The sequence below is a fragment of the Aplidium turbinatum genome, chromosome 14, assembly GCF_918807975.1.
Source record: "Aplidium turbinatum chromosome 14, kaAplTurb1.1, whole genome shotgun sequence".
NCBI classification, from domain to species: Eukaryota; Metazoa; Chordata; class Ascidiacea; order Aplousobranchia; family Polyclinidae; genus Aplidium; species Aplidium turbinatum.
Window position 1 is genome coordinate 13,323,831 of NC_137485.1, and position 22,170 is coordinate 13,346,000.

The 22,170-nt window shown below is 39.4% G+C and overlaps 1 protein-coding gene across 1 annotated transcript; it reads left to right on the forward strand.

Annotated features, from left to right (window-relative positions):
• Positions 1 to 1,798: 1,798 nt before the first annotated feature.
• On the forward strand, positions 1,799 to 21,918 carry LOC145783711 (pumilio homolog 1-like). Its single transcript, XM_082595600.1, has 22 exons — positions 1,799 to 1,981; positions 3,309 to 3,422; positions 4,657 to 4,911; positions 5,220 to 5,308; positions 5,699 to 5,877; positions 6,936 to 7,114; positions 7,282 to 7,417; positions 7,608 to 7,774; positions 8,071 to 8,221; positions 8,484 to 8,609; positions 8,876 to 8,944; positions 9,139 to 9,288; positions 9,754 to 10,005; positions 10,240 to 10,363; positions 10,734 to 10,877; positions 11,034 to 11,175; positions 11,459 to 11,575; positions 12,010 to 12,147; positions 12,376 to 12,480; positions 16,395 to 16,537; positions 17,477 to 17,642; positions 17,958 to 21,918. Exons 1-22 carry the CDS (start codon positions 1,850 to 1,852, stop codon positions 18,156 to 18,158), a joined length of 3,279 nt encoding a protein of 1,092 aa, XP_082451726.1. The 5' UTR covers positions 1,799 to 1,849; the 3' UTR covers positions 18,159 to 21,918.
• The last annotated feature ends 252 nt before the right edge of the window (positions 21,919 to 22,170 follow it).

Consider the following 22,170-nt stretch of genomic DNA (forward strand, 5'->3'; position numbering starts at 1 on the left):
TGCTTGCCAATGAAGCAGCCAGCGTGATTGTTTTCAACGTCACGCTTCATTGCACAGAGCTGCGGGAAAGGTCTATTTGGTGCATTCTGAGAGCATTTTCAACAAAAATGTGGGTACGAATATTCCTGTAAAATGGTGCTGTCTGGTAGCATAGCAAAAGGATAAGATCATGTTTTCTTCGGCATTTTTCGGAAATAAAGCTAAGTCTCTGTGTTTTCTTGTTGCTAATTCCCGGCTGAGATGTTTGAATGTTTGGTATTGGCAAAACTCGTATCTTTTAATGCAATTTTGTTTAAAACTAGGCAATTTTTTATTAGACTGAAAGCATCATTCTTAATATCGTGACGTCACACGCGTGCCAAAGGGGGGGTTGTAACCCCCAAAACCCCCCCCTTGGCTACGCCACTGGTGCACTAAGTGTAATGATTCCAGTGAAGGAGAGGGCAAGAAGAAAAGTATAGGCCTAACTTCTGTTTTTTTTGTTTTTTTTTGAAAAACTAAGTATTCATTGGAAGGTCATAGGTTCGAATCCCGCTGGAGGTACCAATTTTTCTTTGCTTGTTTCTTAATCTTGCAGGAGTCATTCACAAGTAGGCTACACTGTCAGCACTTTTATCTCCATTATTTCTTGTCTGTATGTTATGCTGTTAGCAGCTAATTTACCGAGGTCCGGTGATTACTTAATAAACTTAATACCAGTAGGCTACCACTAAAATTGTTTATATAATAATAATTTATTTGCATCAGACAAAGCTGTCCATATCCAAAACAAAACAACAAAATAATACACAAACTGCAAATGCACAAATAACGAACAACAACAACGAAATAACATCAAAAAATAACAAAATAATACACAAACTGCAAATGCACAAAATCTCAATAAATAGGCTATCTACTGTTACAAGTTTACAGACAATGGTACGGTATAAAGTATAAAAGTATGCATCTCCCCCAATGTTCAAAATCGTCTAAAATTTGATAAAATTTTGATTTATCCCCCCCAATCCTCAACTAACTTCGGCAATACTGTGTGTAACCTTCTACTTGCAATGTTCAAGTTTTGTCACCTTTTCTGGTTCAGTGCTGTTTCGCTGTTTCAGTGCTGGTATATGGACTATTGTAGCTAGTAGTATTTTTTTCGTCCCAGACGCGTTAATGACGAAAATAAAATGATATAATAAGATATTTCTTGCACATCTTTCTAACCTTGTCAGCTTCCAAAAAGGTTGACAAATTCTAAAGAAATACCCAACCCACAATGCATCGCTTCAATCACTGGCTGAGCAATGGAAAATAACAAATCGCCATATTATTTTCTCCTAATTGTTATAGCTGACATGTTGCAAAACATTGTATCTAAAGAAATCGGATATTGCATGCAATATAAAAACTTTTTTTGTGTATGGTTTTACAATAAGTGCAACGTATTTTTACATTTGCACAGTTTGCGTTGCAGGTTCATCAGCGAGCGCAAATGGTTTGCAAAAGTAGCATGCTGAAAATGAAGTAGGCTACCGTATTTCTTATTTTTGCTATAAATAACTTCAATGATAAAAACATTAACGCAATAACAATTTTTACTACTGCATAGCCATTTTAGTCAAAATTAAAAATGTGTTAGCACAGCAGAGTCTGATATTTATGTAATTGCAAAAAACTTACTTGGGGTGAGCTAGTTAGTCTATTATTCTTTGTTTTCCGGTATTAGTTGCAATACTTTCGATTTTTTTGCAAAAATGCTAGGCCATAACTCAGTTCAAACTTTTATATTTACAATTTAAGTTTTTTTAGGCTTGTGCTATTAAATAATGTAATTATTACACAGTAGGTTTGTAAATATTGTACAATGCAGCGACCAAATAATGCTGGGGGACCAGGTGGTGGAATATGGACTACAACTGATATTGGAATTGTACCTACTGGAAGTGCATTTGCAAGCCAAAGCAGAAATATTCAACACCCAACATCTAATATTCCTGTAAATACTTAGTTTTGTGTTCATGTTTTTGGTACTTACGGTAGCCTACTTATCAATCATATACCGTACATTACACGTAGCCTCAAAGGACTGGTCATTTGAGCATGAGGTTTGGGGAACTGCGTTTTAAGCCTCATAATTTTGCTTTCTATGTCAACTTGTCTAGCTTGTCTGCATGGGTACGTCAGGCGCTTTGTTTTGACACTAGCCTATTCGAAAATGTTTGATTTTCAACATTTGTTTCAATTTTTTTTGCAACTTGTTATACTTTGAAACCACATTTTTATGGTACTGTACAGTACTTTGTGTCACAATAAATACATACTAAAATTAGTATTTCATTCTATAGCCTATATATATATTTTCTGAATGAAGATTGTTTTTTTGTGCGTTTTCAATTGTGAGTAATAAAGTTTGTTCAGGTTTTTTAATTGTTTTGAAATCTAATAAAAACAGCATGGTTGTTCTTAGAAACATTATACTATTTTTATATTTTCGATAGAAATAGTATTGATCATTTGGGTTGTGGATTAGGCTTGCAAACTTCAGACTTTTACTAGTAGTTTTTATAGATAAGTCCGACTGAAGCTAAAAGTGCTCATTTTGCATTTACCACGGCAATTGCCGCATGCCGCCGCTATTTTCGAGGACTGTAATATCTTATTTAATATTTTTGATTTGCCATTTTCTGCCTTGATGCCAAGATTGTGTGTTTACTATTTCATTCTATGCATGCTGTATATTCGAGTTAGCAATGAGAAATAAATTGAATTGATCACAAATCATGCGAGTACGACAGTGCGTGTTTGCAAAGCCACACACTTGAGTGTGAATTTAATGCTGTATGGTACTTTATTAGTAGAAAGTAGAGAGGCATGGCATGTGCCATTGTGCTTACATATTTGACTCGTTTTACCATTTACTGTGAAATACCTAAAGTCCTAAAGGCTAGTCTCAGAAATTAAATTTAAAATCAGTACGATTCAACTTTTTTTGTTATGTCAAAATTTTTATTTCATAACATATGATATTTGTTTTATATGGTGCTTTCTTTGGCAATTAGTAACTTCTAGACTCCGTCAACCGGGGTGACTTTGTTCACCGGGGTGACTTTGATCAGACTCTGTTTTAGCTTTGTAATTGCCAAGTTGAGTAATTGGACTTCGTTCAAGTACTTCAGACCACATCCTTGGAATTTGAGCGAAGTCCAGTTACTCAAATTGGCGATTACAAAGCTAAAACAGAGTCTGATCAAAGTCACCCCGGTGAACAAAGTCACCCCGGTTGACGTGTAGCTTTCCTTTTCTGATATTAATGAATATTTTAGGGTCGCGACTCCATGCCTGTTTACAGATTTGCTTTAAATCCAACTCAGCAACCAAACCCTTTGCATTACAAACAAGGGTGGAGGCAGTCTGACTCTGAAGCATTAGCCCAACAGGTACAATAATGTATCTTTTTTTCTGCAATTATGAAACTTCTGAAATATTTTGTTGTGTTTTCAGATATATGCAGTAGTTTTTTATTCAGTTATACCTTATTTACCTGAACTTTCTAAAAGAAATTTTTTTCATGCATTTTATTCTAGAAACTTTAGACTATTTTGAAAACCTGCATTACGTATATTGTATTTATGTTTGGTGAACAGTCTTGTTTAATTTAATGAATATGTTAGTATGTGTTTGATTCCGTATCGCACTGGAGGAAATTGTACGGCAGAATTTGTTTGTGTAAACCCAATGGTTATGACATGTTATTTTGGAAATTCCAAATGTAATTAATGTTCAATGCCTTGATGCCATATACCGGTAGTTCGATACAGTACGGTACTGTATAATTTTAAAGAGTAAAATTGCTCCCTTATTCTTACTGTGGTGCCAGGTGATTCAGAAGCTTCTACACTGTGGCTTTGAGCAATTTATTCCGTTTTTTTCAGAAAAATGATTTTATTATTGGGTGTAAGATGACCAGTAACCAATGTAGATGATTATTTTCTCACCTTTACTGAAAATCTAATGGTTGTGTTTCTTTGATGAAAGTAAGCAAAAGTGAGGCTGCATATAAAACCTTTTTCCTTTCTATTGTTCTTGTTTGTGGTCATTGTATGTTGGTTGTTATTGTACATACGATGTAAAGCAAGAAGATCATTTTAATGTACGGTATCTACTACAGCAAGCAGTATTATGCTGCTGAACTTTGTCATTATATAATGTACATATATACTCCTATAGTTATTGATCAATTCTTAATTTTTTTTATTCTTCCTTGGAATATACAAGGCTTTAAAAATGGTGACTGGTTGAGGCATTTTGCTACAATTGATTGTTTATGTTACTAGTATTGTTCAGTTTCATGATTGTACTTGCTTCTTGTATTCAATATCTCTTCTTCTGCAATAGATTGATTTTCACTTTTAACAGCATGATGTTTATTTCACAAATGTAGATGCAAACAACCTGTTTTAGCCTGATGCTGTGTGTTCGCTATGGTAGTAGCAACTTGCACTGTAAGCTTTCGGAACACAGTTTCCTAAGTCATGTGCATTGTGCAATATCGAATGGTGTAGGTCGGAGTCAATGTGTCTTTGTTTTAACATGAGCTTCTTTTCTTGGCCTTGAGGCTGCAGTCTGTTGAGTGTGTGTGTTGGCAACAAACATATCTACTTTTACTTGCAGTCTTCATCAACAGCATTATGGAAAAGTGACAGTGCTTCAGGTCATGCATCTTCCGACCAAACAAGATCATTATTAGGCACAGAGCAATGGGGAAGAGAATCTGGTGGTGCCCCGTGGGGTTCAACGTCTAAGCCCGAAGTGTCATCTACTGATCCAGCATCTTCGTCAGCAGCAACAGCTCGTGCCAGTGATCCAGAAAAAATGAACAATCGCTGGTTAGCCAAGGGGAATACAATGTTTCCGGCCAATGTTGACGTGAGCATTTAAAATATTGAGAAGTTGTATTGTCTAGGATGCATGTAGGTCATCGATGTGAGATTGTAAAGCAACTTAATAACCTATTCAAATTCATCAGCAGAGTCCATCTGCTGTCGCAATGCAAACATGCTTATGATGTTGAAATCAATCGATACTCCTGACTTCATATTGATGTATCCATTGCATGTCTGATGCATGTCTGTCAGCTCAGTGGTGATTTAATGGTAATAATGTATTTGGCGAGTTGGCATAATATATTGTCAATGAGAATGTATTATACGGTAATCCATAATATATTGACTCAGAGAGAAGTAAGCAAAGACTCTGAAGACAAACCAGCACCAACTGATACAGTCGTTGAAAAAACTGATGATGGTTCAACTTCGAGTACCAGGTTAGTTTGTTTGTTAGTACTTTTAAGCAGTTTCAAATTTGTGTATTTCTGTCAGGTTTTTGGGTGAAATAAAATCAGTTTGTTTTTAGCAAAAGTCTTAGACCAGTTCGTAGACAAATGTCATAAGATGGGTGCTTGGATTGTAAATAATGCTATTTTTAGTACCGGTAACCTAAGATGTGCAGTGTTCAATTTGTGCATATCTGAAAAATTTGTGTTTTGGATTTGACTTGACTGCTATACAATTTCATCTACGGTGGAGTCAAAACAGATCACAGGATTTCATGTTTCCAATAGCAATTTACAGGAAAGTCTTACGGGCTTTTAAAGTTGATTGCATAACTGCTGTGTTGTCAATCCGCAAATGTGTACTGTTTGTTTTTTATACAGCCACAATAAAACCAACAAATCCGCAAATGCTTCTCCCGTTGAGGAAGAAAGGCGCATCAGTGAAGAAACTTCAGCCACTGCAAAAGAGAAACCATCACAAAATAACACGCAACAGACAGACAATGAGGTCAACGTTCCCACCACAGTGTCTGATGAAATAGCAATGACGATGCAATCAGGTGGTGTAACTGTAAAAATGGTGTGGACAACCTTTAGTAGTTGCATTTTCTGGACTTCAAGCTATTAAAACATTAGGCTCTGTTTATTGTGACAAGAACTCATTGCCAAGTGATTATATTTTATATCCATTCAACATTTACAGAACTAAATGTTGACTATCTCGTTTATATGATGGCAACTGTGTATGCTTATTGTTTATTTTACATGATAGCAATCTTCCAGCAGCTTTTATGAACCCAATATTTTGTTCTAAATATGATGTTGCGGCCGGTCATATATATATAAATTAAGAAATCACAGAATCAGATGCGAGATACTAGTTTGGGTGTTAACGGTTTTCACCTGAAATCATTTGTCACAACACAAATTAATTACAACGTGCTTGAAAAATTTGATTTCTTTTTGATGGGGTGACCTTTATTTCTGTATTTACTTTTAAAATGTAACCCCACTTTGGGACAATGTCCCTTTACTTATATGTCCTATAGTTTGGCCTTTAAGTTGACTCTGCAGAAAAGATTCTTTGGAAAACTTCCATTACAATGATAATTCATTACAATTACAATGATAAGTGATCGCTGAATTAGGCTCAAATGCATAATTTTTTAATCCAGCGTTTTGCAAAATTTGTAAAAAAAAGTGCCAAGTGCCTCATCTGGCATAGTATTGGTCCTATCAAGGTAAAATTTTAGATTTTCTTGGTTTTTACCTGCAAGCTGCATTTGTTCTGAGTTTCTTCCAAATTGGTGATCTCGATGTTTAAAATATTGTGCTTTTTAGTGGAGCTGACATGAAATGACTCTATTCTAGAAATATTTGAAATGTCTTGAAATGCCCCATGATTAGTATGTGTTTCCAATTGCAATTGACTGTAGTTATTTTTTTAATAAATAGTATATATAGTTAATAAAACATTTCATTGTTTGATTATAAGGTAAACTCTTGTAGCTGTGGGAATTAATTCTTGCCTACTGTCTATTGTGTGACGGCTGCCACCAATAATGGCTTTAATGAACTCAAACCTAACACGTTAAGAGCTAGTTGTATTTTTTGTTAGAACCAGTCACCAGCGTCTGTGCTGAGGTTCCCCCTGCAGACACTTCTCAGCAAGTTGCTGATGGTAACACTCAGGAAGCTACTGATGCCGATAATGTGGAGGCTGAAGGAGCAGGGGCAACACCCACGGAAGAGCTGCAACAACTCAACTTAATGGACTCTTACGTCCAACAGCAACAGGTACTTATGTAACACTGTTGCTCGTGCAAAAATGTTAAATTTCTGTTTAACTTTTGAAAAAATGAAAGCTTCTAATTCTTCATTACTTTAATTTTAAGAAAACATTACCTTGATTATTTTAGTGGCTCTGGTTTTACATCAATGTTTGTTATCATTTCCACTTTTAGACAATTGCTGCCCAATTAACTTCCTACCAGCTCATGCAACAGCAGTATGCCTTGGCCGCTCAGCAACAACAGTTAGCACCCGGTGGCATGTTCCTCCCAAGCTCTTACATCATCCCTGCTCAAGCTAATCCTACAGGTACTTGATTGCAAATAGAGATCCCGCTCTGAGGTATCAATGGTTTTAGCAATTTGAGGTAGTGTTAAAGTGTTAGTCTCCGGCTAAAGTACCCTTTTTTACACTGGTTTAATGTCTAGGAATGTTAAAACATAAAAAGACATTCTGAGACATCAGCGAAAAGTTGACCAATTGATTTATTTCTTTGAAGGTTATGGCGATCCTAATGCCCCCAATCAGTTCCCAGTGATGGCTCACTACTCTCCTTATGCTGGTTGGCCTGCCACAGGCATGTATCCAGCCATGCTGCAACAGCAGATGGCCGCGGTGGCCGCTTCTGCGTCATCACAGCCAACCTATTCCCCAGCTACAAGTCAGGTGAAAAGCTCAATTGTTTTGGTGGAAAACTCGCCCTGCTTAGACAACCATGTAATTTGGTGACTGAATGAAATCTAGATTTAGCCTATGTCCCATCCCTGTTTGGATCAATAGTGCTGGCTTCTCGCTTTCGATGACCTTGTAGTGAGTGTCTCAGCACGACAAATAATAAATTTACTTGGATGTAGAGTGTTCAGACATATTAACTTCATTGCCAGCCATGTCTTAGTATTAGACCCGAATGCAACTGATTTTATCTCAAACTTAGAATAAAACCATTTGAATTTCATTTGCAGTCAAACAGACCATCCGCGCAGACACCTCAATCACCATCAGAAAGTCCAACGTTGCAGCCGCAAGAAGCTCAGCAGTCTCAATCTGAAATACTAGCCAATGTCGCCGCGATGCAACAAAGCAACATCAACCAAGCCATGGCGATGGCAGCCGGTGGGTACCGGGTCTGCTCGGAATATATTTTGACCAACCAGCAACATTCGAATTACCCGTGAACTGTGGTCATGATTTATTTTGTTAATTTTATACCCAGACAGCAAAATTCGTCAATTTACCATTGATTCATATTCAATGTCTGCAGACGTTGAATCCATTGAAAATTGTTGCAGACGTTAAATCAAGGTAAAAGTGACACATTTTCCTGTCCGGGTAGTTCAAGTTGCTCGCAGTTTAACACGTCACTTTTACGTCACAGGTTATCCCATTATTCCGTCTGCTTATTATGATCAAACTGGAGCTCTGATCATAAATAACGGTAGGGGTGGAGCGCCGGTCAGATTGTTTGCTCCAAACCCAATGTTGCTCAACGGATCACAGCCATGTATGTATGTAATCAAATGGATGATATTTTGAAACAAAGTACATTTCGTTCAGTTCTACATCAGCCGTGCCAAGTGATTATCAACTTACCATTCAAATTTGTCGGAACTAAATGTCGACTATCTCGTTTATATGATGGCACTTTCAGCTTCAAGTCTAATTTGTGATCAATTGAATAATCACAAATGAAATGATCATATTTCAAAACTCGACCGTTCAGCGCATACTGAGTCTTAAGAGAAAATGACTTGGTGTATTTGTGTTCAGGGATTCCACCTCAAATGCCAGGCGGTAACGGCTCTATGTTTCGGTACAACCAGGCACAGCAAGCTGCAGGTATTTCTAAGACGTCAAAAACTTCCACTTGCACTACACAGAAACAGTTATTTCGCTGTTTTATCACCGTGTTGCAAATTGTACAAACTTTCAGGTTGATGTTGCATCTTGTTGGAAACAGTATTTGTTTTAACATTTAATTTTTCCCGTGGAGTAGCTGTTACGCATTGCCAGACTTCTTTTACTTTTTGTAGCATATGCCAACCAGCAGAACATGAGCGGTGGAAGCACCCCTGTTCCATCCATCAATCAAGGATTTAATCCTCCCGTGCCACCAGTGGGAGGAGGAGGTGTTGGGAGTTCAGGCAACATCAGCAATTTGGGAATTGGCACTCTCGGAACAGGTACAAGCGAACTGAAAAATATTTCAGATCAAGTCTAACTGCCAGATGATTATAATAACTTTCCATTCAACACTGGTCAGAATCTCTGATGTTGACTATCTCGTTTATATGATGGCGTTGCCTTGTTACAGAATTATTTGAATTTTTGGACAGTAATAGGTTCTGGTAATTTAGGATCTGTGTTTTTTTTAACTGTTTAATTACTTAAACTTCATTTGTGGTTTCTTTTTTCGGTCATAACAAAATCCGTTTTATTAATGCAACTAATACTACACATTAAGTGTTTCGTTATGTTTCTGTACAGCTTTTTACTGTTGTCTATGGTGATATATTTTAAGAGTTTTGGTTGATTTTCGTTCCTGTTGCACATAAACCAAAAGTTCACGAGAGCTTGATTTTTTTGTTGTGCGTTAAACTACACCATCGTACATTCCAAACGTGTGCTTTGAATCTCTACAATTCCAGGAATTGGAGGCAGCAGCAGTTCCACTCCTCAGCGGAGAGATTCCTTCTCGGACTTTCCCAAGCACCCACAGCCCCCTTACAGCGGGATATCACAGTTCTACAACCCTCTTGGCGCATCACCCGCCAGTGGAAGCGGCATGGGGATGGGCGCCATGTCACCCTCGCCTGGTCCGCTTAGTGGGATGATGGCTCACAGTCATCATGGTCTGAGCTCTCCTCCACCTTCAATGTCCTCAACTAACATGATGCTGGGTATGTTTTATTGTGTTGCTACATGACATGGAAACATTTTTATTGCCTTTTTTGCGTTTACAATGACATATTAGAAAATCCTTTGTTATGTCCAGATTGCAAATGATGTTCAACCAATCGATACTCCTGACTGTGATTTGATGTTATCATCGTTTCTGATGCACTCTGTTTCATGGACACCTTCCATGGTTTCATCTTTGTTTCTCCATCAACTGAATATTGAATTGTTTTCAGGAAACAACAACAGAATGTTCTCAGTTGCTCCCGGGGCGGAAGCAAAATATCGCAACAGCCCATACATGTCCCCAGGCATTTTTGGGAATTCCGGCAGTTCTCTTTTTCCCCCCACTAGAATCAGGTATGATTGATGCGGCTCTTTAGTTGCTCCTATCTTGATGCGCACATTGAGATTTACTCGCCCATTTTTACCATCTTTTTACACTATAGCACGACAATTAGGTAACTATGCCATCCCAACCAGCAAACCTGTACTTCGTTTTACATGTATTCAACGTCTGCAAACGTGAAATCAATGTAAAAGAGACTGATTTGCTGTCTAGGATTGCATGGGCACAGTGCGTTAACAGTTAACACGGATTGGCTGTGTCACAATTTGTGAAACGTTTCCGCACATTTCCCACTAAGCTTTATGCTTTATTGCTTTCACCACTGCGAGCACCGGCGTTGGTTTTCGTTTTAAACCTTCATTGTCGTCACGTTACTTACAGGCCGCCGAACGCGAAAGACATGATGGCAGCGACTGGTAGAAGCAAACTGCTCGATGACTTCCGGAACAACCGCCTACCGAACGCCGTCCTTCAAGAGCTTGTTAATCATATTGTAGAGTTCTCACAAGACCAACACGGATCAAGGTACAAGCAATTCTTTTCTACTTTGTAAAAAGGGTTGATTGGAAATTTGGAATATTGTTAGGAAGTTTTGTGCGCTGTGTTTCGGTAGAAGCTGTTATACTTATTGTTAGTTTGCTGTGGTTGATACTTGTCTTAAAGTAAACTTTCCCTTTGCAGATTCATTCAACAGAAGCTGGAGAGAGCGACTTTGAGCGAGAAACAACAAGTTTTCAACGAGATCATTGGCTCGGCTTACCAGCTAATGACAGATGTGTTCGGGAACTACGTCATTCAAAAGTTCTTCGAATTTGGCTCAATGGTATGTAAGTTGATTTTCACTGTTCATTAAGGTGGTAATGCGGTGTTTGCGAAAAACTGGAGCTCTCACAACAACACTTACACCACAAACATCAGATCTTACCTGGGATTCATGTACTCTCATACTAGTTTGAAGCAGTGATTAATCTAAGTGGTCGATGATGATTTAAATGTCCGACATGAAAACCATGTGATTATCATTTTCCTCTGAGACCAGATACTTTGGTAAAACGAGGCAATGTTTGTCTTCGCCTTATTACTTCACAACTGTGTCTATTCCACAGGAGCACAAGCTTGCCCTGGCCGATTGCATACATGGCCACGTTCTCCCCCTGGCTTTGCAAATGTATGGCTGTCGGGTCATACAGAAAGCTCTAGAGTGCATACCGCAAGAAAAACAGGTTAGCGAGAAAGTGATTCCATTACTAAGACATTAAATCAGTCGTTTTTATACATTGATTCAACGTCTGTTTGACGGGTTTTCCTGGCTGAAAAAAGATGTATATTTTTGACTAGCAAAAGTTGTAATTTCTACATTGTTTCAAACTAAAGTCATTGGACGTCGATACGATGCGAGAATGACGGCATTTGTCCGACTGAATGGTTGTTCAGCTTGTAAAGTCAGCAATGCTCAAGAGTTACGACTCCGATTGTCAATTGGTTACTATGCTTCACTTGCCACGTGATTACAACTCTTCAATTCCATTCATTTTTTTCTGAAATGCAAAATGATGTCTTCAATCTCGTTAATATGATGGCAAGCGGCGACTCGGCGTTCAAGTTGTCCAGATCGTGTGAATTTTTTTATAAATAAAAAAGGTGTTTCCCCTTTTAGGTTGAAATTGTGAAGGAATTGGACGGTCACCTGCTCAAGTGCGTCAAAGACCAGAACGGGAACCACGTCGTGCAGAAGTGCATCGAGTGCGTGCCGCCTGTCCATTTGAACTTTATCGTCGACGGGTTTAAAGGACAGGTAAGGAATGATGTGTCGATATTAGTTTTGGTCATTTCAAGCCGGTGAACCTCGTCATGATTTTATCTTGGTCAGCTATGCACCGACACATCGGTAACAAAAGAAAACAAAGCCTGCAAGTGTCGTTTATGCTTTGAAGTAGTTAGTTTGGCTAGTATAAGTTGGTTGTGCGACAACCAACCATACAACGAATGCACAGCCGGGACATAACCACTCGGTTTGTATTAGGTGGTCGTCTTGTCGTCGCACCCTTATGGGTGCCGCGTTATGCAGAGGATATTGGAACATTGTACTGAAGAGCAGACCGCCCCGATACTGGAAGAACTACATCAGGTTTGTTGGATATATTTCGTAACTAGAAAAAATACGAAGTAATATGAACAATTTATTGAACATGGTGTTTTGGTTTTCATTTTTTTTGCCGAAGATACTGTACAGTAGGGTGGGGTGAAAAAGTACTAATTTTGGATTTGAGCATTCTCTCGCAGATATTTCTTGTGGAGGTTTGAGAAAACATCACACAAAAAATTTCAGCGATTTTTGACAACAGGAACCTACCCACTTTTTGAGTTGAAATTTCATAATATTTCAAAATATCCCTAAAATTTCAAAGTTTTTTTCGCATTATTTGAAGTTGATATAATATTGTAATATTTCTTTTATACCTAAAACTATTAGTTTACTTATGTGTTTTTCCCAATATGGGGCCAATAGATGCAAATTCAAGTAGGGAAATGAATCATAAAAAGTGTAAAAATCTTGGATTTTTTCTAAAAATTTACCAAAGTCAAAAGTTACACTATCTAGTGTTGTATAGGCCAATAATTCCCGCATTCAATAGTTTCCTCGTCGAATAGGGCCTCGTCGAAAAGTGCCGCGTCGAATAGTCGTTTACCCTTTTGTGATTGTCTGACAATTTGATAGAGACGGTCTTCTTCTTTCGTTTGAAACTAGATCAAATTTCAGGGCAGGTGGTGGAGAGCCAGGTGAGTGTAGCTTCGTCCAGCGTTGCTATACCATGCGTTCCATTTGGTGCCTTGTTAGATGGGACATTCGAGAACGACATGGTCAGCAGTTTGTTCCTCCGCTCCGCATTCGCAGGCCGATGAGGGAGCCAGACCTCACTTGTGCATGTTGGAGTGGAAGCGACCGACTCCGGTTCGGATTCTTTTGAGCTTGACCCAAGTCGGCCGAGGCAGGTCCATACCAGGGGGGCGCGCCACCGGGTGGGGTATAAAACCATGTAGTTTGGTGTCGGTGGCGCACCACGCTGCTTTCCAAGTATCTTCCATGAAGTGTGCTGCGCTGATGGCATGATCGCTGAATGGATGTAGTAATTCATCAGCAGCTGGCACAAAGGGGTGTCTTGACTTTAGTTGCCAGGGAGATTCCTGAGGTGGGATGTTGAGTTTTGCATGGAGCAAGTGGTTAGGATCCCCCGCCCGACAAGCCAGGTGTATTATGGCTCCCTTTCGGCGGAGCTCAGCAGGTTGGATGCCTGCAAGGATTGGTAAGTACTCTGTTGGAGTTGGGCGCAGGCATTCAGTCTTCAGTCATAGTTCGCAATGCGTCGTTGATTGGGCTGTCGATGAGGCGGGTGTGGGCACTGCGGCACCAGGCAGGGGCGCAGTATTCAGCAGTGGAGTGAACCAGAGCCAGGGTTGCAGTGCGCAAGGTGTCAGCACCTGCACCCCAAGTTGTGCCTGCCAGACGTCTCAGCAGGGCGACGCGAGATGTCAGCTTTTTGCATAGTAACTGCAAACGGTATGTGAGTGACCTGTCAAGTGTAACCCCAAGGTATGTTGGTTCTGGGCAGGGCGGCAGAATTTTGCCGTTAACGGTCACTTTCAGGTCACGTTTTGCCTTCCTGTTGTTGAAATGGAAGACTGCCGTCACAGTTTTACTTTCGCTGAGCTTCAGTTTCTATTGATGAAGGTATCCAGATATGGTCGTCATGTCTTGGCTCAACGTCGTTTGTAATGATTGCCAGTCTTTCGCAGAGTACAAGATGGCCAAGTCATCAGCATATGCATATTTGTCAGATGTTGTTGATGGTAGGTCGTGCGTATAGACGTTGAAAAGGAGGGGAGCCAAGACTGATCCCTGTGGGACACCGTTTTTGAGTCGCCGCAGTCTACTTGGTTTTCCGCTTCCGGTGGCAAGGGTAAAACTCCTGTTGTGGATGAGTTCCATGATCATTTTGACCATGTGCCTGTCAGGGAGTAGGCGGAGTAGCTTGTAGACTAGGCCACGGTGCCAAACAGTGTCATAGGCTGCTGTTAGGTGGATAAAACAGCCCCCGCTTTCTTTTTTGCCGAGAAGCTCTGCTCAATATCATAAGTTAGTAGTGTGACTTGGTCTACAGTTGACCTCCGGTGTCGGAAACTAACTTGTTCTTTGGGAAACAGTGGGTCAATTATTGGTTCGACACGGGCGTAGATCAGTCTCTCAAGGATCTTGAAAGGGATGCAGAGCAAGGAAATGGGGCGATTTGCATCGTCTAGTGGTTTGTTTGGCTTAATGGCTTAGGGATCGCGACGACCAGAAATCTTCTCCATACTTTAGGAATCTTGAGGCGGCGCAGGCAGGACGACAGGAAATTGCATAACCAGGACTTTAGAACATAACCAGCGTGCATGATAAGCTCTGGACATATCCTATCTGGACCAGAGGCCTTACCAGGTTTTAGGTGCTTGAGGGAAACATTGAATTCGCTCCGTGAGAAGAAGCTAGAAATGCTCTCCTGGTCTGGTGTGTTGATCTCCCAAAGCTTTGTCACTTCTTTGGTAACAAACCGATCGGAGATATGGTTACACGGCTTATATATCCCACTTTTTATTACTTGCGATGCGATCTTATTAGCAGGAATGGGACATTGTCGGGGTGATTGTCTTGATCGTCCCGTAAGGTTATTGAGTGTGCTCTACGCTGTATGGCTTGAGTGCGAGAGATTGGATGGTGTCTTGTCAGCGTTCTTTTCTTTTTCCATCGAGTCTTTCCAGAAGAGCCTTGGCGGCTGAGGGTGTTGTTTGACCATCTGAAGAGCTAACAAAAGATTGGTAGAGGCGCTCGCACTCTGCATCCCTAACACGGAGTGTAGTTACTTCTACGACCGCAGCACACTCTGAAAATGTGATAATGGCAATGCTTGCGGATGACACCAGAAAAGTTCGAGAAAATGCTGTCATGGCAATATTGAAAATTCGCAATGGGGCAAATATTGGTGATAGATCGGTTCGGAAGTTTGTTGTTCCAACGATAAATTATGAGGCCAACCATTATTCCGACATCACCGTATATTTATGTTATGAACCTATCTTCACAACCACAATTACATCTGATTACATCATCTCATATCGTGAAAGCAAAATAGAAGTGAAAAGCTATCCAAACCACTCCCAATCAGTAGAAAGAATTGTGAAAATGGTGACTGATGCATCGTACAAAGTGTGTGGGTTTGATAGAAGACATGGATTCATCCGTGCTGGTATAGCTTCCAGGAATCTGATTCCTGCTGCAGATACAAAGGCGCACTACAGCCAAGCACATTTGTAGATACTGTTAACACTAAAATCAAGTGCTAGTATATTTGTGTTACAATTGAATTAGTGACTGTTGAATCCAATTGATTTTGCATGACTGTCATTTTATATTCCCAAAACTGATTTTAAAATGCAATGGTATTCGATTTTTGAAAAAAATTGCATGTTTTTGCAAAAAAATTAAAGCAATCGAATCTCAAAACCTAAACAAAACTTGTATTAGAAGCTAGTCCAAGTCATTATTAGTGCAATGTAAAATAGTATATTGAACATAGCCAAAAAAAGTGTCTTTAAAGTTCTATTTTCATAAGCATATGTTTTGCATATTTTTCGAAAAAGGCAAAATTTTCAACCCAAAAAGTGGGTAGGTTCCCAAGGTCAAAATTTCCTCAAATTCGGTTTCTGGTCGTTTTATGTTGTTCCACAAGAAATATCAACGAGACAAAGCAAAATTTTTGGTTCACCCCACCCTACTGTACAGTATGTTGACTATTGGCAGCACTTGTAGTTAAAGTTTTAAAAAGCGAAGCTATTGAACATAAACCAACTATTCGCTAAGTCTATTGTCGCAGTTATGCAAGCGCATGTACCACACTGTAGCTTGAGTAATACTTTGTATACTTCATGTATTTCACGTTGCGTTTTTACCAGTGTCTCTTGAGCTGAATGCGCGTTCAATTTGAAAAAAACGTTTGTCTTCGGCAGCACACCGAGATGCTTGTGAAGGACCAATACGGGAATTACGTGATTCAACATATCTTGGAACATGGTCGTCCAGAACACAAGCACCAGATGGTCAACGAATTGCGTGGCAAGATCTTGGCGTTGAGTCAGCACAAGTTTGCCAGGTAAGTCTTTAACTTCGTCGTGTGTCACACAGCCATAGCCCATAGCATCACACAAGCTCTTGCTCTATCGTTGAACTCCGCTGAATCCGGTAGGTTAAAGTTGCGTATTGTACTTATCAAGATTTTTTTACCTTGATCCAACGTATGCAGATGTTGAATTACCTTAAAAAGAAACTGTTTTGCTGGCTAGGTGGGAGATCAAGTGCCACCTCAGCAGTGCCTGCGATTATATTTTATTTGAATCTCACCCAAAAGGTAGAATGTTAGAATCCCTTCTGATTGCTTCAACATTGGGGCGCCATGTTGTGTTCTGTAGAAAGAGCTCCTGTTTCCGGCTTTTGTTCCTTTTTCAACCATGCGCCTACGATTCTGCCAATCCTGGTCAAAGTGCAACTGTGTAAACCTGCGTTTTATATGGGTTTGCATAGCTTGCGCTTATGCTTGGTTATGGCAATATCTACACGTGTACGGTAACATGACTTCATTGATTGAGAGGTAGTTGTTTCAGAAATGTTGGGTTTTAGTTTCTTAAGAGTTGACACGAGAAAGTAAGATGTTTTCGTCATACAAATTTTTGATCTCGCCAAAGCTGCTTTTAATGAGCTTGGACTTTCGAATTCCCATTCGCTTTAATGTAAATTCTTGAAAACTGTGCGCTACTTTGTCTATTGAAAGCAAAGTCTCTTTGCTGTACACACGTCGCCTCGTATGTTCTAAGGTTAACTTCTACTTATGACTCACTACCGCTCAATTGCGTTTGGAAAATGCTCCCGTTTTAGAATGCAACTATCACCTACCGGTATCTGCAAAAAAATGAGCAAGTGTTGTAAAAGTTGTGTCTATTTACAGTAAAAGTTACTAATTGTGTCGTGTATTCTAAAGGCCAACTTATTTTCTGCAATCTTGTTAAACCATACTCACAATGCACCATGTTTTCAGCAATGTCATTGAAAAGTGTGTGAGCCATTCGTCGCCTCAGAACAGGGCGTGGCTCATCGACGAAGTGTGTCAGGAGCCGGATGCTCTCTTCATCATGATGAAGGATCAGTTTGCGAACTACGTCGTCCAGAAGATGTTGGATGTTGCCGAACCGCAGCAGAAAAAGGTTTACAATTTATTTTAGCTTTATTCTTCCAAGATTATTGCGTTTTGAGTTGAGTTTGTAGTTTGAGTTTTTATTTAAATATTTTATTTGAGTTTGGAGTTTGTACGAAAAGCACCGGTTTTACAGCCCGATATTTTAGCACACCGATGGACTCGTGGCCAGTGGGGTTTGAACTTCACTAAAATATGCTGAAGCTTGTGTCTCACTAAAGACTCGGTTTAACCTTGAACGTTTAGTTTCTTTTTTTTTTTTTTTTTTTTTTTCTTTTTAAGGCACAAACGAGTTGCTATTTTACCGAAACAATTGTTGTTTCAGCTGTTGATTCACAAGATCCGACCGCACGTATTGACTCTGCGTAAGTTCACCTACGGTAAGCACATCATCACAAAGCTCGAGAAGTTCTTCTTGAAGAGTTCGGGGAACTCCCCGTCTCCCGGGGCATCAGCGAGTACCGGCGAATTGGCCGGTCCTCAAATGACAGCGACCGCAAACTGGGTCCTGGACTCCGTTGAATAAACAAACCTATTCTCTCTTAAGCGGCCCCACGTGATTCTGGCACCGTTTAACCCCATCTGAAACAGCGATGGACATTCTAAGTTGTGGCGAGCAGCAACTGACGCTTGAGTCGCCTTCCCTCATTGGCCCACGGAAGGTCAAAGTTCACAATGCCGACCACAATGTGAAAATCTCATTCGGTTTAGTTTTACTTTTTGCTTACTTCTCTCTTGATGCGCTGTAAATATGTACATGCCTACTACTTACTTACATTTAACTTTTTTATTTTTGATGCTTAATCGGATTGGTGGCGAATATGACGACTGCATGGTCAGGCTCGTGGTGTACCGGTTACTTTTTGCTTCGCAGTTTCGGTGCGGATGCAGGTTTTGTTCAGCCCGTTTACTGCACAGCGTTTTTCTTAGCCATAATAGTAAGCAAGGCGAGATAAATAATTCTGATATTTCTTTTCACGTCTCGAAGGTGGAGCTCCAAATGAATCGCATTTATTTTTTCGCCAAGATAAAGTCACGTCACGATTAGCGTTTGTCTGACAAATTATGTTTTTAACGAAAGCAGACAGCTGACGTCGCAAGTCTTTAATTCATTATCATGTGCGTTCTTGGCGATGTAGACTTGTGAAGTTGATGTTTTTAATCACGAACGCTCTGTACAGGAAAGTCTATTTTTAATACTTGTTGTACGATTTTTTTAACGTGTACTTTCTACAAAATTCGTCAATTTGACGTTGGATCAATGTAAAAATGACGGATTTTGCTGTTGTAGGAAGAGAATTTCAGCTGAAAAGAAATCACTCTTACCGTTTCAATTTCATATCAGCAGCTGACCGCCTGGTTTTCGTTGCTGAAATATTCGCCGTGGCGCTGTCCCAGTCATTGCAAGTTTGGCTACCTGACGAAGAGACTTATGTATAGATAGAATTTATATCTCACGTTGGGCCTCCGTTGGAGTGGTGTACATAGACCGTGTGTGTTTGCAGCAAGAATCGAGCCAGTTCATTACGTTCATCCAACATCAGCTTATAGAAAAAATGAAGCAGACTTTAAAGGAATTTGCAAGGGCTGTGGTTGTGCAAAGGGTAGTTCTACCACACCTAGCATCTTGTTAACTGGTGAGACGTGCGCTTGTCATTCATCGGTACTTTACATGTCAACTTTTTGCATCTTTAAATATTCTATGAAGATGTTAACTTGGTAGATAGGTTTTTAATCCTTTCATCTCCAATACTCGTAAATAATGTTTAAATGTACAGCTAATAATGTAAATTAATGTTAAAACTAGTCAGGTGTACAAATATCCCACCAATAATTCTGATAAGAAGTCTACGGGTCTTGTTGCTTCAGTATTTATCATGGTCGTCTGTGTCAAGCAAGAATGCCGTCTAGTCACCCCAAAAGTTTGGATAAATGTAAATAAGCGAGTTCGTCTCTGAGGACTACATGGTATTGTCTTTGTATCCCGAATGAGGCAATTTAAATGATTTCATTAAATGTGCGTGGTAAAACTCCGGAAATAATGTGGACACAATTTTGAATCAACCTTCTATAGCTAATCTTCATACATTTGTATAAACCTGTAATCGGCCATTGTATATCCAGAGGCGATGTATATCTTGTCCGTCATTGTTGTACAGTTTTGGAAAGCCTTTAGGTAACTGCCACACGTTTGTATATGTGTAGAATGAGGCGATGGTGGAGGCTATGACGCACGAATGTCCTGTGTAGCGTTTGTTCCTTCCCAGGTAGTAAAACAAAACTGTTTCTTTTACATCGCTTTAACGTCACCGCGACGCTGAAGGGATAGAAAAGCGGCGTTGTTTTTTTCTGGTTGAAAGACTTGTCCCCACAAATGGATTTCGTTTTAACGATTTCATAATCACAAAAGTAAAACTAATTTGCTCTGGTAAGAGGGAAGGTAAGATGTAAACTAACCCCAGATGGCAAAGTTGGCCATTTTTACATTGATTCAACGTCTGCGGATGTTAAATCCATATAACAATGACTGATTTTGCTGTGTGGCATCACCGTCTTACATCTAATGTTGGGGCGTCCCAAGCTGAGAATGTAAAAGATTGAAAAATCATGTGAATGGCAATGCCTTGTGTACAAAGTGTAAGAAAGGAAATGCTATTTTTGTCTTAAATCTTTTCTACTTTTTAAGTTTGTTGCAACAACAAAGTTTTTTAACATTGTAAATATCGTGTAAGCAAAATTGTGTGCGGTTCTCATCTGAAAAGCGCGAGCATAATGCCAACCATATGAAACCACTAACAAATTTTCTCAGTATATGTGATAATAACGTCGAAAAGCGTCGCACCGATATCAGAAGTTGGTTACTGGATGGTTTATCTTAGTGTTGATACGTGTTAATTTTTATCTCAATCATTTGCAATATGTGATTTAGTATCATTACTCGGATTAGCAGAATTCAGACTAGAAACTTTAAATTTTACTGTCATTAGACGCTTTTGGGCAACGAATCACAGTAAATTCTGCAAAGTTTTTTCGTTTGGTATCCTCATGTACAAACTGTATATTTTTCTTGTTCATAAAATTGGGCTTTTGTAAATTTCTTTTATCTTCTCTCCTTCTTCCTGTACAGTCCTAGAGTTAAGTTGTTTTTTTTCACATTCCTTTCTTCTCTTATTTGATACCCGTTAGTGGCAGTTACTCTACGTCGGTGAGAAAATGGATGATAACTTGTCAGTGACGCGAAAATGTCGACTCGTCAAGCGAAAACCACGCGCTTTTATTTCACTTTTTGAAAAGTGTACCGTGTGTTTTTCACCTGATCCTGTTTTAATCTTGTTGATTTGTATGTTCGAAATTTTTCATCACCAAAGAATAGATTAGCGATTTTGAAGACGCATGACAGGGAACCCCTGTTCAACCTTCACTACCGCTTTTCCCAACTCATAAAGTTGCCCTTTTTATCATGATTTCAACTTCTGCTTACTTGGCTACGTTGAAAATGGCCAACTTTGCTGGGTGTGTATCGGGTAGATGGGATGTGGTTGCTTCACGGCCTCCCCCCCACTATTTTTCTACATTTTTTTGGCGAGTTGTTTTCATGACAGAGCGTCTTGTAAGTTCAGGTCAATTTGAATTGTTGACAAGTTATTATGATTTTTAACATATTTTATTCTACTGCCTTGAACTGATTGCATAGTACGCAAGACGTAATAATTATTTGTTTTTGTGAGTTGGACACGTCGCATTAAACGGCAGAGTTGTAATAAAATAAAAATTTATGGTTAACGTAATCAAAAATGTGAATGGTATTGATCTCGTGAACTATTAAAAAAAATGAAAGGCATAAAGAAGCAAGAGCATATCCTGGGTTTGTGCTGCGGTCGCCGATCCATAAAATAATCGAGCTTGCTTAATCATTCATTTGTCTTAATCTTTTTGAACCTGATGAGTAGGTTGGCTAATGGCTACTGGTAAACTTTGGGGCATGAAAGTTGGTTTGGTGGGCCAAATGAACATTACGACTCTGCTGTGTGAATGTAAAAACAAAGGGATTTGATATTCGTCCCGGAGGGAAAGCAATATTGTGAATATCGCACAGATATTTTTTTCTTTAGCTCAGTAGTGTGTTATAGCCGCTACAGCCTCTTGTAGAATTTTACAACGAAAACTTTATTAAGTTTTACTTGTGCCCAAGAGGGATGAAGTGTACTCGAATGTCGGTTCGCATTGGAGTAAAAACTATATTATTTTTGGCTCGTCCGTTTTAATAAATTGCTTATAACCACTTATTAGTTTGTGAACTTGTAGCAACAGGTTAGACTCTAACCGTTAGAGTGTCTGTTCAAATGCGAGTGGCTGATACTCGTAACTTTTGCAAGTGACAGTCATCGTCACATAATTTTCCAGTTTACATCATTCCAAGCTCGCCCGATGCAGTATAGCGTAACGTGGATGTAGCACAGTAGTCCTGTAGAATTTTCGGTCAACCTAGAAAAAATTCTTATAAAGACGAATTATATATCGTTGGAAAGATAATTTTA